This window comes from Bufo bufo, chromosome 4, assembly GCF_905171765.1.
Source record: "Bufo bufo chromosome 4, aBufBuf1.1, whole genome shotgun sequence".
In the NCBI taxonomy this organism is placed as follows: domain Eukaryota; kingdom Metazoa; phylum Chordata; class Amphibia; order Anura; family Bufonidae; genus Bufo; species Bufo bufo.
Window position 1 is genome coordinate 285,298,701 of NC_053392.1, and position 16,673 is coordinate 285,315,373.

The 16,673-nt window shown below is 43.9% G+C and overlaps 1 protein-coding gene across 1 annotated transcript in view; it reads left to right on the plus strand.

Moving 5' to 3' along the window:
• CD109 (CD109 molecule) overlaps positions 1-16,673 on the plus strand; it is a 284,990-nt gene that overhangs the window by 135,401 nt on the left and 132,916 nt on the right. Inside the window, exons 16-17 of the mRNA XM_040430041.1 lie at positions 304-456; positions 756-827. Coding sequence (XP_040285975.1) covers positions 304-456; positions 756-827 — 225 coding nt within the window. The remainder of the gene's footprint in view (positions 1-303; positions 457-755; positions 828-16,673) is intronic.

Genomic DNA, 16,673 nt, shown 5'->3' on the forward strand with positions numbered 1-16,673 from the left:
CCATTGGCTGCTCCCCCCCGACATCAGATGTTTTCATCCGTGTACAGGGAGAAGCAGCAGCGGCGATGTTGGGACCAGGAGCGTTAAGTAAGTATATTCCCACGGAGGGGCCTGGCACATGGGGGGGGGGGGGGAAACAAGGAAAAAATAGGATCTGAAGAATATTGCCATGAACAATCAGTAGACTTTTTTTTCGTGAATTATATTCTATTCAATTCCATTTATAAAAAAATTGTGTGTAATACCCATTTGTAATGAAAGCAGACCAATACCACTAACCATAAAAAGTTCTGTCAATTTTAGATTTTCGTATCATGGAATAAAGTGCAAGTCAATCCATTTGACAAAGTTTCTCTGATGATCAATGTGACTGAGCCAAATTCACTGGTTGGACTTTCAGTTTTAGATAAAAGTGTACTGTTACTTGGAGACAGACAAGAAATTACCACAAAACGGGTGAGAACATTTTATATTCTGGAATATTAATATTGTGTTTCAGATGTGTCAATCCTGTGGACTAATAATGAGGAATAACAGTGTTTATTAGACTTGCATATACTCTAGTTAGTACTAATTTGCAAAGCTAAACTGAAATATCTGAGAACATTGTAATAAGTTTACAGATACTAAAACCAGAAATATATACATTTGATATTATAAAACTCAAAATTGCAAAAACAGTGGAGAATAATTTTTGTGTTTTTATAGCTTTATCACAAAACTCTATTTTAAACTATTATGTTGTTTTGCTATAGGTATCTGATGAACTGAGAGACTATAATACAATAAATCCTATGCGTGTCACCAATCCTCAGCGTGTTTTTGAGGTAATATGATTTTTGTTATGAAAATGTATTTGACAAAAATGTGGTACATAAAAGTTTGTATAAAAGCTTGAATCAAACAGCAATGCAAAACGAATCTTTAATATATTTTTTAACCACTTTCATACAGCAGTATATTGGTCATTATTTGGCATCAAGATTTATAAGCCAAAACCAAGAACAGAACCTACAGCAAGAATGTATAATGGAAAGATTTACACTCCTGCTCCTCCTTGCAGCCCTAAAGAAGACTGCAAAGAGGCTCATTGCAGTCGTCTCAGTCTTCACTGCCCCTTCTTAGTGGGGAACCTTAATTTTTCATAACAAGTGGCAAGAAAACCCCACCCTGTTGACGACTTGTGTGAGAGCAGTCAGTGTTTGTACTGCCCTGGGGCATGGCTAGAACTGACTGGGCCCCACAGCTAATTTTTGTATAGACCCCCAACTTAATGTACATACTCATACATGTGCTTACCACATACATGTGCAACGGCCTAGTTCAGCGTCCGGGGTATCCCTCGCCCCTTAAGAGATTTCTACAAAATATATCCCTCTTATAGATGGGATGACGCCAGCTGCGGTTAAGCAGCGGAAGCACAAGGCTCCCTTTGTAGATGGTAATGTTGGTACCCAGAGGTAGGATTGCCAGAGTGGTGCAGGGTGGCCTACAGTCTCTGTAGATGTTATGTACACGCGTCACAGTGTTCCTAACTGGATATCCGTGGATCCCAGACGTGATGTGGTCCGAAGTAGTGCAAAAGGGGTAGAGGGGTAGGTGAACTTGGTGGATGAGTAGAATAAATGGAGTCCAGACTTTGTAATAACGTTGAACAGTTGCTTTTACTTGGCATAAATTGGCAATCCAAACAGCTTCCAAACGATATCTTGGTCATCAGCAGGTATTGGCTTCACTTTGGCGGGCAAATACTTCTCTGCAACAATCTCAGCTCTGCTATGCGGTAGCGCTCTCAGCTCTGCTATGCTTGGCTGGATAATTAGGAAACTCTTCCTCTTCTGCTGGAACTTAAGTTAGCTGTAGTCTGTCTCTTACTTATAATCCTAGGAACTTATTGTCCTGGATTTAGAGTACCTTGGGTGAAGGCAATGCAAGCCCAGGAGGGGTCAAGCAACCATGTAGATATCGCTGGCAGGGTAGACTAGACACGACCTGTCCCCAAGGAGGGGAAGACTGATCTGCCACTAACCTCTCCCTAGCACAGAACTCCTCCCTCTAGCTACAGAGGGCTGGAAGGAAGCAGAAGGTTCCTCTCCAGAGAAACTAATACTGCCATCTGCTGGTAGACCAGGTTATTCCACTTGAACATAACAGTTTCAGGAATAAATATGCACATTATCTGGCGATGACATAAAATACAATAGATATTATACATTAGCACATAGAAAATGGTAGAAAGGTGTCAAAAGAAGTGGTAATGGCACTCCGGGTCATTACACATGGACACACTCATACATATGCTCACCACATACATGGACGCACTCACACATGCACTCACCACATACATGGACATACTCATACATGCGCTCACCACATACATGGACGCACTCATACATGCGATCACCACAAACATGGACGCACTCATACACGCATCAATAATACAACCGCATGCATCCGTCATGAACAGATGTGGTTGTATTATGTCTTCTATAGCCAAGACGGATCCGTCATGAACTCCATTGAAAGTCAATGGGGGACGGATGCGTTTTCTATTGTGTCAGAGAAATCAGATCCGTCCCCATTGACTTACATTGTGTGTCAGGACGGATCCGTCTCGCTCCGTATCCCAGGACGGACAGAAAAACGCTGCAGGCAGCGTTTTGGTGTCCACCTCCAGAGCAGAATGGTGACTGAACGGAGGCAAACTGATGCATTCTGAGAGGATCCTTTTCCATTCAGAATGCATTAGGGCAAAACTGATCAGTTTTGGACTGCTTGTGAGAGCCCATGACGGATCTCACAAACGGAAAGCCAAAACGCTAATGTGAAAGTAGCCTTACATGGATTCACTCATACACGCGCTCACTGCTTACATGGATGCACTCATACATACACTCACCACATATATGGATGCACTCATACGCGTGCTCACCACTTACTCGGATGCACTCACATACACGCTCACCTCATACATAGACACACTCATACACACACTGACCACATAAATAGACGCACTCATACACGCACTGACCACTTACATGGATGCACTCATACACGCGTTCACCACTTACATGGATGCACTGATACATGCACTCACCACATACATAGACACATTTATACACGCGCTCACCACATACATGGATGCATTCATACACAGTCACCACATAAATACACACATTCATACACAGTCACAACATACATACAGACCAAAAGTTTGGACACACCTTCTCATTCAAAGAGATTTCTTTATTTTCATGACTATGAAGGCATCAAAACTATGAATTAACACATGTGGAATTATATACATAACAAACAAGTGTAAAACAACTGAAAATATGTCATATTCTAGGTTCTTCAAAGTAGCCACCTTTTGCTTTGATTACTGCTTTGCACACTCTTGGCATTCTCTTGATGAGTTTCAAGAGGTAGTCCCCTGAAATGGTCTTCCAACAGTCTTGAAGGAGTTCCCAGAGATGCTTAGCACTTGTTGGCCCTTTTGCCTTCAATCTGCAGTCCAGCTGCGCCCCAAACCATCTTGATTGGGTTCAGGTCCGGTGACTTTGGAGGCCAGGTCATCTGGCGCAGCACCCCATCACTCTCCTTCATGGTCAAATAGCCCTTACTTTTAAAGTTTTCCCAATTTTTCAGCGGACTGACGGTCCTTTATTTCTTAAAGTAATGATGGCCACTCGTTTTTCTTTACTTAGCTGCTTTTTTGTTGCCATAATACAAATTCTAACAGTCTATTCAGTAGGACTATCAGCTGTGCATCCACCTGACTTCTCCTCAACGCAACTGATGGTCCCAACCCCATTTATAAGGCAAGAAATCTCACTTATTAAACCTGACAGGGCACACCTGCGAAGTGAAAACAATTTCAGGGGACTACCTCTTGAAGCTCATCAAGAGAATGCCAAGAGTGTGCAAAGCAGTAATCAAAGCAAAAGGTGGCTACTTTGAAGAACCTAGAGAATATGACATATTTTCAGTTGTCTCACACTTGTTTGTTATGTATATAATTCCACATGTTCATAGTTCATAGTTTTGATGCCTTCAGTGTGAATCTACAATTTTCATAGTCATGAAAATAAAGAAAACTCTTTGAATGAGAAGGTGTGTCCAAACTTTTGGTCTGTACTGTATACATACACACACACACACGCACACACACACACACACACACACACACACACACACACGCACGAACATAGTTATACACCTATTTATACACACAGACACTTACTTTTCCTGTAGACAGCTAACATTTGGTCCTCACAGGCAGTCTTGAGAAGTAGGTGCCATCACCCCTCTGTGCCATCCAGGGACAGAAGTGGAGGGGTTAATCAGTAACCTACTATGGGGGGGGGGGGTCACAGAACAAAACACATGGGGAGGGAGGGGGGTTAGGCATTGTAGAGCTCTGTGTGCAGGAGCAGCCAGCCTGCTCTACACTAGCTTCCTGCTAGGGGGTGGGGCTTGATCCCATGACATTCTACTATTGGCTGGCACCAGATGTCATAGTAAGCTGACAGCCAATAGAAAACAAAAGGCAGTACTGGCAAGTGTTGTGCCAGTACTGCGGATCCCAGAGTGAGAACAGCCATAAGAGGAGGAGATGACAGCATGGAGAAGGTGTACTGTACCTGCTCCTCACTGAGCAAGGACCTTCAGTGGAAGGAGCACCAGCGCTGCTGTTGTATGTAGTACCTGCTTCTATAAAGTACAGCACAGCAGTACAGAGGGAAAGCCTGTAGATCTAATAAAAACATTCAGTACTGCTTTGGGGCCCCTTCTGAGCACAGGCCAAGAAGCAGTCACTTCCCCAGCTCCCCTGATAGCTATGCCACTCTACTGCGGAGGAGGTTGAGGAGGAAGCTGTAGACCCTAGGCATAGTTGTGTTGGTGGTGGTAGTAGTAGTGGCACAAGTAGCTGCAGTATTGGCATTGGGGACAGCAACAGTGGCAGTTGGGGAAAATTCAGAGCAGTGGAGGAGGGGGTCAAAGAAACGACCATGATATCCCCCAGTCTGATAGAGGTGGCAGGGAGGATGAGGTCTCCGATGACAGTTGTGTGCTGGACAGGACCTTGGAGCCGGATCGGGGTGCTGAGGAAGAGACTACAACAGAGGAGGAGAGTGATGGCAGCATTAAATAGTAGAGGCCACTTACCTCCCAAAGAACAGCTGGGGCCAAGTCTGGTAATGCCGCTGATGCTGTGGGTGGATTAGGCCCAAAATGTGCCAGAGCAATGCCGAGCTTGGCTGCCTGTAGCTGTGAATGAGTATCTTCCGTCTGGCATTTTTTCTCCACGCAAGAGCAAAATAAAACAGGCAAACACAAACATAGGTACCACAGATCTATTGAAACACATGAAGCGGCATCCCCCTATCCCTTCTTCTCATGGTCCCCCTTGCGGCAGCCAGGCTTTATCCATGGGCAGCACAGTGTCTTTCACATCATCATCCCTTTCCGCTTCTCCCACTCAGACTCTTCCTCCTGCGCTCCATCGCCAACCATCGGTAAGGGAATGCGTGGTCAGGAAACAACGCTACATGCCCAGGAATCCCATGATGTGCAAGTTTAATTCCCACCTGGCCAAGTTGCTGGCGGTGCAGTTGCTGCCATACTATTTAGTTGATTTTGCTGCCTTTAGGAAGCTAATGGCGTGCACTCTGCTTCGCTAAAAGATTCCTAGCTGGCATTATTTCTCCAAAATCAGCCACCCCTGCCCTGTACTATCACGTGGGAGACAACATGGGCTGCTCCCTGCAATTCGCGCTGACAAGGTTCATGCCTCAGTGCACACCTGGAGCAGCTCTTATGGACAGGGACAGTACATGTTTTTCACGGTCCACTGGGTCAATGTTTTTTCTGGCAGTGGTGAGGCAGCACCCCCGGCAATGAAGCCAGTTCCTTTTGACCTCACCATAATCATCCAAGGATGCTGGCCTTTCCCCAACAGTGGCAGGGCACAGGGTTGTTTGCACTAACCCTTCCTTCCTATCCATGTGTCAAGTCAAGCGTTGCCACGCCGTGTTGGAGCTGATCGGCCTCGGCGAGAGTAACCACACTGGCGAGCAGTAGCTCAAGTACATAAAGCACCAAACATCCTGCTGGCTGTCACCCCACCGACTCCACCTGGGCAAGGTGGTCAATGACAACAGGAGCAACATCCTGGCTGCCCAAAACCTGGGAAAAGAGCCACATGCACCCTGCATGGTGCACGTCATCAATCTAGTGGTGCAACGCTTTCTAAATAAGTACACTGGCTTGTGTAAGGTGCTGGCAAAGTCCGGAAGACTGTCTGGACTTGTAGCAACAGAACACCCTGCCGCTACACCACTTAATCCTTGACATGCCAACTCACTGGAATTCAACATTGCACATGTTTGAGCATCATTACGAGCTGTAGAAAGCCATGAATTATTTTGTCATGTACCAGACAGCCTCAGCAGCAGGGTGCATGTGTGGATTCAGGCAGATCAGGCTGTGGCAGAACATCTGAGACGCCTTTTGAGTGTTAAAGTCCTTTGAAAAGGCCACAAAGTTTGTCAACAGGGACAACTGCGGCTTGAACCCTGGCATCCCTCTCATATTTATCTTAGAACAGATGCAGCAGGGGATGACAGCAGAAGAAGAACAGCTAACATATAGTTGTTGGGGACACACAAAATGAATCTACCATAGAGGAGCAGGAGGAGCTGCCACTGCAAGAGTAGGAGGAGGAGTCGAAGGTGGAGGAGCAAGAGGACGATATTGAAAATGGCACCGACCAGGAAACCCAATCGCCTCAGTTGGTGTGAAGCAGGAAAGAACTAACTCCTCAGGCGTATCGTTGACATCAAGCAGTCTGATGATTTCAGGCCCCTGCTATGAAGGCAAAATTGGGGAATGTTGTCCTTTCGCAGAAAGGGAGTACAAATTACGTTATTACCAGTAAACACTGTGTACTCAGCTTGCCGCAGCTTGTGGCAAGCAGATGCCTGCTGCCAGTGTGTCTGAAAGGGAGGCCCCTCTCCACCCCCTGCAGAGCCACTTCCCTCCCACTGCCACGAACAGCAGCATCTGCGGTTATTTCAGTCTCCTCAACATGATGGAGCAGTTCTTCCATGTGTCACATGCCAAGCTGAGGCCAGTCAGCAAGCCAACAGCTCCCTCCTCAATGGCCAGGTTCAGGCCTATCTAAACTCTGGCCATTCTCTAGTGCATACTCGGTTTCCTGACCCCATGGATTTCTGGGCAGGCAGACTGGAACAGTGACCCGAATTGGCACAGCATGCTCTCTTTCTTCTTTCTTGCCCAGCCTCCAGTGTCATCTCAGAGAGGGTTGTCAGAGCCAGGGTGGGGGGGTGGTGACACCCAAACGGACCAAGTTGTCCTCCGCAAATGTCCAAAACATCACTTTTGTCAAAATAAAACAGGCCTGGATCTGGCAGGATTTTCACACTCCTCTGGCTGAGGCTGATGAATAGATCTGGCCTTGCTGGCCGTGGCCTGTCTTGCCACTGTCTGCCTGCCGCCATCATGCCATCACCGCCATCATGCCACTGCTGTGACCTGCCTACCATCGTGTTCTGCTCGGCTGCTGCTGCCGCCTTCATCATGCCACCTCCATTCTCATGCCACTAATGCAACCTGCCAACCATTGTGTTCTGTACGGCTACTGTTGCTGCTACCTCCATCATGCCACCACCACCATCATGCCACTGCTGCAACCTGCCAACCATCTTGTTCCACTGCTGCAACCTGACTACAATCATGTTCTGCATGGCTGCTGATGTTTCCTCCATCATGCCACCAGGTAGATACCCCTGACGAAGCTTCACAAAGCGAAACCCGGGTCGGGTGAATTGATTTGTTTACACCGCATGTGATTTTATCCATCTTGTAAGTTTAATAAAAACCTTGCAGTTGGAACCTCGTGTGAATGTACTTCACTATTGGTGGCACCTTGATTTCTCATAAGGTTACCTGGAGGAGAGGTGTACTTAAGTGAGCTGATCGCTTACCCATATTCAAGAAATTCCTGTGAGATCTGGAAAGGAGGATTTTTCAGCTCTGTCCGGGTGCAGCGCGGTCCTTTTAGGAAAACACTGCTGCGACCTGTTGACCATCATGTTCCACTGCAGCAACCTGCCAACCATCGTGTTCTGTATGGCTTCTGCTGCCTCCATCATGCCACCGCCATTATCATGCCACTGCTGAGACCTGCCTATAATCATGTTCTGTACTGCAGCTGCTTCCTCCATCATGCTAGCGCCGCCATCATACCACTGCTGCAAGATGCCTACCATTTTATTCTGTATGGCTACTGCTTCCTCCAGCATGCTACCACTGCCATCATGCCACTGCTGCAACCTGCCTGTTCTATACAGTTGCTGCTTCCCCGATCATGCCACTGCTGCCCTCATCCCAGTGCTGTGACCTGTCTACCATCATGTTCTGTATCGCTGCTGTTGCCTCCATCATGCCACTGTCAACATCATGCCACAGATGTGGCCTGCCAACCATCATTTTCTGTAAGGCTGCTGCAGCATCCATCATGCTGCTGCCTGCCTGCCAACATTTACAATATGGCTGCTGCTGCTGCCTCAGCTGCTGACAATCAACACTCGTGCGTGTTGTATGGGCAAGCATTCTAACCCTGTCAAGGCATAATTTATGCTCGCTTGGTCCCCCAAGCCACTTTTTTATGTATTTTTTGTTTTTTTATCCTATAACACTATGTGTATTTAAACATCATCTACACGCAATAAGGGACAATTTTTGGAAGCTTTGGAATATGAATAAGCATAACACAAAAACATTCTGTATGTTAACGCCGTGAAACATGCGTTTACCCATAGCTTTGAATGCCAGTGCCAATCAGGCATCATTTACTATTGCTTTCATTGCATTCCAGAGTTTGGGGAGGGGGAGGCAAAATTAAAAAAATCATAAAAATATAAGCAAAGGAGGCTAGAGGGGATGATATACCAATTTTCAGGACAATTGGAGCAACTTCACTTCAGCCCGAATAGATTCAGGTCCGAACTGAACATTTAAAAAAAATTTGGTGAACCTTGACCGAACCGAATCTTAAGTGGTTCACTCATCTCTACTCGTCACCTCTAAACAACTTCTCCACAACCTCCCTCCAATGGTTAGTCCTGCGCTGGAGAAAAGGAGAAGTTAAGAGTTTACTTACAATATGCCACCTGGGCCTTGTATGCCCTTTTATTGCCCCACACAGTAGTTATTACCCCTGTGTGCCCCCTCAGTAGAATGCTCTCTTAGTGCCCCCTTCACAGAAGTCATGTCCCCTTAGTGCCCCACACAGTAGTTATGTCCCCCTAATGTCCTCACACAGTAGTTTTATGCCCTTAGTGCCCCACATAGTAGATATGTCGCCTTAGTGTCTCTTTTACAGTAGGATTCCCCTTTAATCCCCTTCACAGTAATTAAGCCCCCTTAGTGCCCCCATACAGTAGTTTTGCCCCCTTAGTGCTCTCTTTTACAGTAAAGCTGGCCTCCTAGTGCACCCTACAGTATAGCTGCAACCTTAGCGCCCCTTATAGTAGAGCTGCCTTTAGTGTCCCTTACAATAGTGCTAGCCGTTTAGTGTCCTCCTTACAGTAGTGCTGTCCCCTTACAGAAGTGCTCTTCCTGTAGAACTAATAAAAATTATAAAATAACCATATTACTCACCTAGCCCCATTCCCCTGAGTACATCCCGTTCTTTCCATTAGGTGTGATGCAGAGATGTCATTTTACCTACTGGGCTAAGTAAAAGAGTGCACAAGTCAAGCAGTGATCCTTGGTCCATGAGCTCTTCTACTCAGCCCAGCAGGCATGATCATGTCACAGCATTGCGCCTGCTGGTAAGAGCATGGCTGGGAAATGAGGCACAAGCCCTCATGGGTGAAAGACACAGCAATCGTACTCAGGCCCAATTGTTTATACAGTACAATCTATTTTGTCATAGTCACGTGGGAACCCAAGATCATTTGGCCCACTTGACGTAATCACACCAGACATGCTGGTATTTCTTGTGGTTGGCCGGCGATCCTGCACTTGGAGCACCAGCATGGTAACCATAGAGACTGGACCCTGATGGCGCTGTCCGCTAGCGATTGCAACTGCCATCATTCTGGGTATAACTTTTTTTTATTTTATTAAACCTAATCAATGAGAGTCTATGCTAAACTACTGACAGCACTTGGTAGAAGCTGGGGAGAGTGTTACAAACATACTCGTTACTGAGCTTTTCTCATGATGAATAGTGAGAATATGTTTTCTTTATTCTGTAGTAGTGAAAAACCAGCTCATCCAGGGAAAGCACAACCCAGTCCACAGCACAGATTCACAGCTTGCTAAGCTTGTAGAAATATCAAAGTAAAAGGAGAGAGGATACAGCATGTTGTATAAAGTCCAAGGTTTTATTAAATAATTTCAGTAAAAATAAATTTTCCCAGTAAAAGCTTCACACACATACAGGTTTCAACCATCTAGAGCGTTCTTAGTCATGGCAAAATTGCAGCTATGACTAAAACCACACTAGACGTTGAAGCATGTAATCGTGTGAAGCTTTTACTGGGAAGATGTATTTTTACTAAAATTATCTAATAAGTCTTGGATTTTATACAAGCTGGATCCTTACTTAGGTACTGTTATTTTGCCAGATTCTGCTCTTGCTTCACTGTGAAAAGCTCTCTGCTGTCTCAATTGAGCTGCTCCACAGCCCCCTTTTGCTTTCAGCAAGGCTACTTTCACACCACAGTGAAGAAAAAGACCATTTAAAATGGGCTCACTGTCAGTTTTTCATGGCTATTCTGAATCCACTTGTGCATCCATTGTTTATTTTTAATGGTTGTTTTATTTCATTTATTTTATGCACTTATATAGCGCTACTTTATTCTGCAGCGCCCTATCAGTATGTCTTTGGAGTGTGGGAGGAAACCGGAGTACCCGGAGGAAACCCACACGAACACGGGGAGAACATACAAACTCCATGTTTTTCATCCATTTCATCAAAACAGATGAATTTCATTTTTTTTTAGCATCCCAACCCCTGAAATGCCCTCACTACACCCGCACAGTACCTCCAGTATCTTCAATGTCCCCCTGTAGTGCCTCAGAGTCTATAATGCCCCCCATAGTACCCCCAGTATATATAAGGCCCACCATAGCGCTCCCTGTATATAAAATGCCCCCACAGTACCCTGTATATATAAAATACCTCCCAATAGTACGCCCTGCATATAAAATTCCCCAAATAGTGTAACATTTTATATATATACAGTACAGACCAAAAGTTTGGACACACCTTCTCATTCAAAGAACTTTCTTTATTTTCATGACTATGAAAATTGTAGATTCACACTGAAGGCATCAAAACTATGAATTAACACATGTGGAATTATATACATAACAAACAAGTGTGAAACAACTGAAAATATGTCATCTTCTAGGTTCTTCAAAGTAGCCACCTTTTGCTTTGATTACTGCTTTGCACACTCTTGGCATTTTCTTGATGAGCTTCAAGAGATAGTCCCCTGAAATGGTTTTCACTTCACAGGTGTTCACTGTCAGGTTTAATAAGTGGGATTTCTTGCCTTATAAATGGGGTTGGGACCATCAGTTGCGTTGAGGAGAAGTCAGGTGGATACACAGCTGATAGTCCTACTGAATAGACTGTTAGAATTTGTATTATGGCAAGAAAAAAGCAGCTAAGTAAAGAAAAAAGAGTGGCCATCATTACTTTAAGAAATGAAGGTCAGTCAGTCAGCCGAAAATTTGGGAAAACTTTGAAAGTAAGGGCTATTTGACCATGAAGGAGAGTGATGGGGTGCTGCGCCAGATGACCTGGCCTCCACAGTCACCGGACCTGAACCCAATTGAGATGGTTTGGGGTGAGCTGGACCGCAGAGTGAAGGCAAAAGGGCCAACAAGTGCTAAGCATCTCTGGGAACTCCTTCAAGACTGTTAGAAGACCATTTCAGGGGACTACCTATTGAAGCTCATCAAGAGAATGCCAAGAGTGTGCAAAGCAGTAATCAAAGCAAAAGGTGGCTACTTTGAAGAACCTAGAATATGACATACAGGGAGTGCAGAATTATTAGGCAAGTTGTATTTTTGAGGATTAATTTTATTATTGAACAACAACCATGTTCTCAATGAACCCAAAAAACTCATTAATATCAAAGCTGAATATTTTTGGAAGTAGTTTTTAGTTTGTTTTTAGTTTTAGCTATTTTAGGGGGATATCTGTGTGTGCAGGTGACTATTACTGTGCATAATTATTAGGCAACTTAACAAAAAACAAATATATACCCATTTCAATTATTTATTTTTACCATTGAAACCAATATAACATCTCAACATTCACAAATATACATTTCTGACATTCAAAAACAAAACAAAAACAAATCAGTGACCAATATAGCCACCTTTCTTTGCAAGGACACTCAAAAGCCTGCCATCCATGGATTCTGTCAGTGTTTTGATCTGTTCACCATCAACATTGCGTGCAGCAGCAACCACAGCCTCCCAGACACTGTTCAGAGAGGTGTACTGTTTTCCCTCCTTGTAAATCTCACATTTGATGATGGACCACAGGTTCTCAATGGGGTTCAGATCAGGTGAACAAGGAGGCCATGTCATTAGATTTTCTTCTTTTATACCCTTTCTTGCCAGCCACGCTGTGGAGTACTGGGACGCGTGTGATGGAGCATTGTCCTGCATGAAAATCATGTTTTTCTTGAAGGATGCAGACTTCTTCCTGTACCACTGCTTGAAGAAGGTGTCTTCCAGAAACTGTCAGTAGGACTGGGAGTTGAGCTTGACTCCATCCTCAACCCGAAAAGGCCCCACAAGCTCATCTTTGATGATTCCAGCCCAAACCAGTACTCCACCTCCACCTTGCTGGCGTCTGAGTCGGACTGGAGCTCTCTGCCCTTTACCAATCCAGCCACGGGCCCATCCATCTGGCCCATCAAGACTCACTCTCATTTCATCAGTCCATAAAACCTTAGAAAAATCAGTCTTGAGATATTTCTTGGCCCAGTCTTGACGTTTCAGCTTGTGTGTCTTGTTCAGTGGTGGTCGTCTTTCAGCCTTTCTTACCTTGGCCATGTCTCTGAGTATTGCACACCTTGTGCTTTTGGGCACTCCAGTGATGTTGCAGCTCTGAAATATGGCCAAACTGGTGGCAAGTGGCATCTTGGCAGCTGCACGCTTGACTTTTCTCAGTTCATGGGCAGTTATTTTGCGCCTTGGTTTTTCCACACGCTTCTTGCGACCCTGTTGACTATTTTGAATGAAACGCTTGATTGCTCGATGATCACGCTTCAGAAGCTTTGCAATTTTAAGAGTGCTGCATCCCTCTGCAAGATATCTCACTATTTTTGACTTTTCTGAGCCTGTCAAGTCCTTCTTTTGACCCATTTTGCCAAAGGAAAGGAAGTTGCCTAATAATTATGCACACCTAATATAGTGTGTTGATGTCATTAAACCACACCCCTTCTCATTACAGAGATGCACATCACCTAATATGCTTAATTGGTAGTATGCTTTCGAGCCTATACAGCTTGGAGTAAGACAACATGCATAAAGAGGATGATGTGGTCAAAATACTCATTTGCCTAATAATTCTGCACTCCCTGTATTTTCAGTTGTTTCACACTTGTTTGTTATGTATATAATTCCACATGTGTTAATTCATAGTTTTGATGCCTTCATAGTCATGAAAATAAAGAAAACTCTTTGAATGAGAAGGTGTGTCCAAACTTTTGGTCTGTGCTATATATATATATATATATATATATATATATAAAGTCCTGATCAAAAGTTTAAGACCACTTGAAAAATGGCAAAAAATCTTATTTTACATTGTTGGATCTTAACAAGGTTCCAAGTAGAGCTTCAACATGCAACAAGAAGAAATAAGAGTGAGACAAAAATTTTTTGATCATTCAATTAATTGAAAATAACGATTAAACTGAAACAGGCTGTTTTTCAGGTGATCAAAAGTTTAGGACCACATGCCTTTAATAGGCCAAATCTGTGCAAAGATGTGGATTCATTGTCATTTTCTGTCAGGTAGTCACACGTTGTCATGGCAAAGGCAAAAAAACTCTCCCTTTTTGAACATGGTCGGGTTGTTGAACTGCATAAGCAGGATCTCTCACATCGCGCCATCGCTGCTGAGGTGGGACACAGTAAGACAGTCATTTGGAATTTCTTAAATGATCTTGAGGGTTATGGAACAAAAAAGTCAAGTGGAAGACCCAAAAAAATTTCAGCAGCACTGAGCCGGAGGATCCAATTGGCTGTCCGTCAAGACACTGGACGATCCTCGACCCAAATGAAGGCCCTTACTGGTGCTGACTGCAGCCCCATAACCATCAGACGGCATCTGAAACTGAAGGGCTTCAAAAACAAAAAACGTCTTCAAAGACCTCGTCTCCTTGAACGCCACAGAACTGCTCGTTTGGATTTTGCAAGAGAGCACCAAACATGGGACATTCAAAGGTGGAAGAAAGTTTTATTCTCTGATGAGAAAAAATTTAACCTTGATGGTCCTGATGGTTTCCAACATTACTGGCATGATGAGCAGATCCCACCTGAGATGTTTTCTACGCGCCACAGTGGAGGGGGCGCCATAATGGTCTGGGGTGCTTTTTCCTTTATTGGAGCTTCAGGAAGTGCAGGGGCGTCAAACGGCCGCTGGCTATGTCCAGATGTTGCAGAGAGCATTCCTCATGACAGAGGACCCTCGTCTGTGTGGTAACGACTGGGTTTTTCAACAGGACAACGCTACAGTACACAATGCCCTCAGGACAAGGGACTTCTTCCAGGAGAATAACATTAATCTTTTGGCCCATTCTGCGTGTTCCCCTGATTTAAATCCAATTGAGAACCTTTAGGGGTGGATGGCAAGGGAAGTTTACAAAAATGGACAACAGTTCCACACAGTAGATGGCCTTCGTGCGGCCGTCTTCACCACTTGGAGAAATGTTCCCACTCACCTCATGGAAACGCTTGCATCAAGCATGCCGAAACTAATTTTTGAAGTGATAAACAATAACAGCGGAGCTACTCATTACTGAGTTCATGTTTGGAAGTTGGATTTCTGTTTTGGGGGGTTTCGTTTTTTTTTTGGAGGTGTGGTCCTAAACTTTTGATCAGCTGAAAAACAGCCTGTTTCTGTTTATTCGTTGTTTTCATTAAATTGAATGCTCAAAAAATGTTTTGTCTCACTCCCATTTCTTCTTGTTGCATGTTGAAGCTCTACTTGGAACCTTGTTAAGATCCAGCCATGCTAAATATGATTTTTTGCCATTTTTCAAGTGGTCTTAAACTTTTGATCAGGACTGTATATATAGTGCCTTGTATATATACCTCCATAACAGCACCTATTTTTTAAGTACAAAAAAAAAATACTCATCTTATCCACTTGAACATGTTGACACGCTGCACTGGAGGGAACTGGGAAGTGATCTGATGCTCCCAGCTTCATGACACATGAAGTCACATGACGTCCTTCCAGTTCGCTCCAGTGCGTGTCAGTGGTGAGGTGAGTATTTTTTTATTATTATTATTTTAACCCCTGAAAGGCACTTCAACGTGTTTTTAAAGGCCGTAAAACCGTTACACTCCTGTCTTTAAGGCCATTAAAAACAAGGTCATTGATATATGGTGCCTTGTGCAAATATCTGTTCCCCTGTGTATGCATGTCTTATAGCAAAACAGAATCAGTTATAACTAGCAGTAAAATAATGTTAAGCAAAAATATTTGCGTATATTTGGAAAGTACGGAAAAGTACAGAAAAGCTATAAAGTTTCTTTGAAATAGAATTACTGGACGAAGTCGCTTTGAACAACTATTACAAAATACTGATTATATGTAAGGAATAATAGCTATATTTCTAAAGGGGTTATTTATCAAACTGGTGTGAAGTACAACTGGCTTAGTTGTCCATAGCAACCAATCACATTCCACCTTTCATTTTGGACAGCTCCTTTGGAAAATGAAAGGTGCAATCTGATTGGTTGCTATGGGCAACTAAGCCAGTTCTACTTCACACCAATGAATAAATCTCCCCCAAATGTATACACGTGACATAACAATGTATGTGATTCTGTCCGCAAAAACACAAAGCAGATTCCGACTTCACTTGGCTCATGTTTTTCCTTATTACATTAGCATAATTAGAAATACTGAGTAATTATGTGCTATTCTTGTGAGGTTAAATAGGAATTTTCCCACATGATGGAAACATTCTGTGGCTTTTTTTAGAAATACTATTGTACATTATTCACACTGTAGACACCATGTCTTACATCATGAATCTCATTTATTAAAACAGAAAAATGGGCTTTGTCATTCAACTAGGGTTGAGCGAATGGGGTTCAGATTGCTGTATCCGAACCCGATTACTTTAAAAACTATGTCAAAAATATTGTCTCCATCCTACGTTAAAATCTAATGTCTCCACGGAGGTCTTTCGGAAGTTTCAGCAAATATTGTGAGACTTACTTTGTCTTGCCTCTATCACGTGTCACTTTGGTTACTCATATAAATGACTGTATCAAAATAAAAAGCTGAACTCAGCTTCATTAATGAGGCAAGAGTATCTGATAGGTGGAGGACTGACACCTGGGACCCCCACCAATAAGCTGTTTGAGAAGGA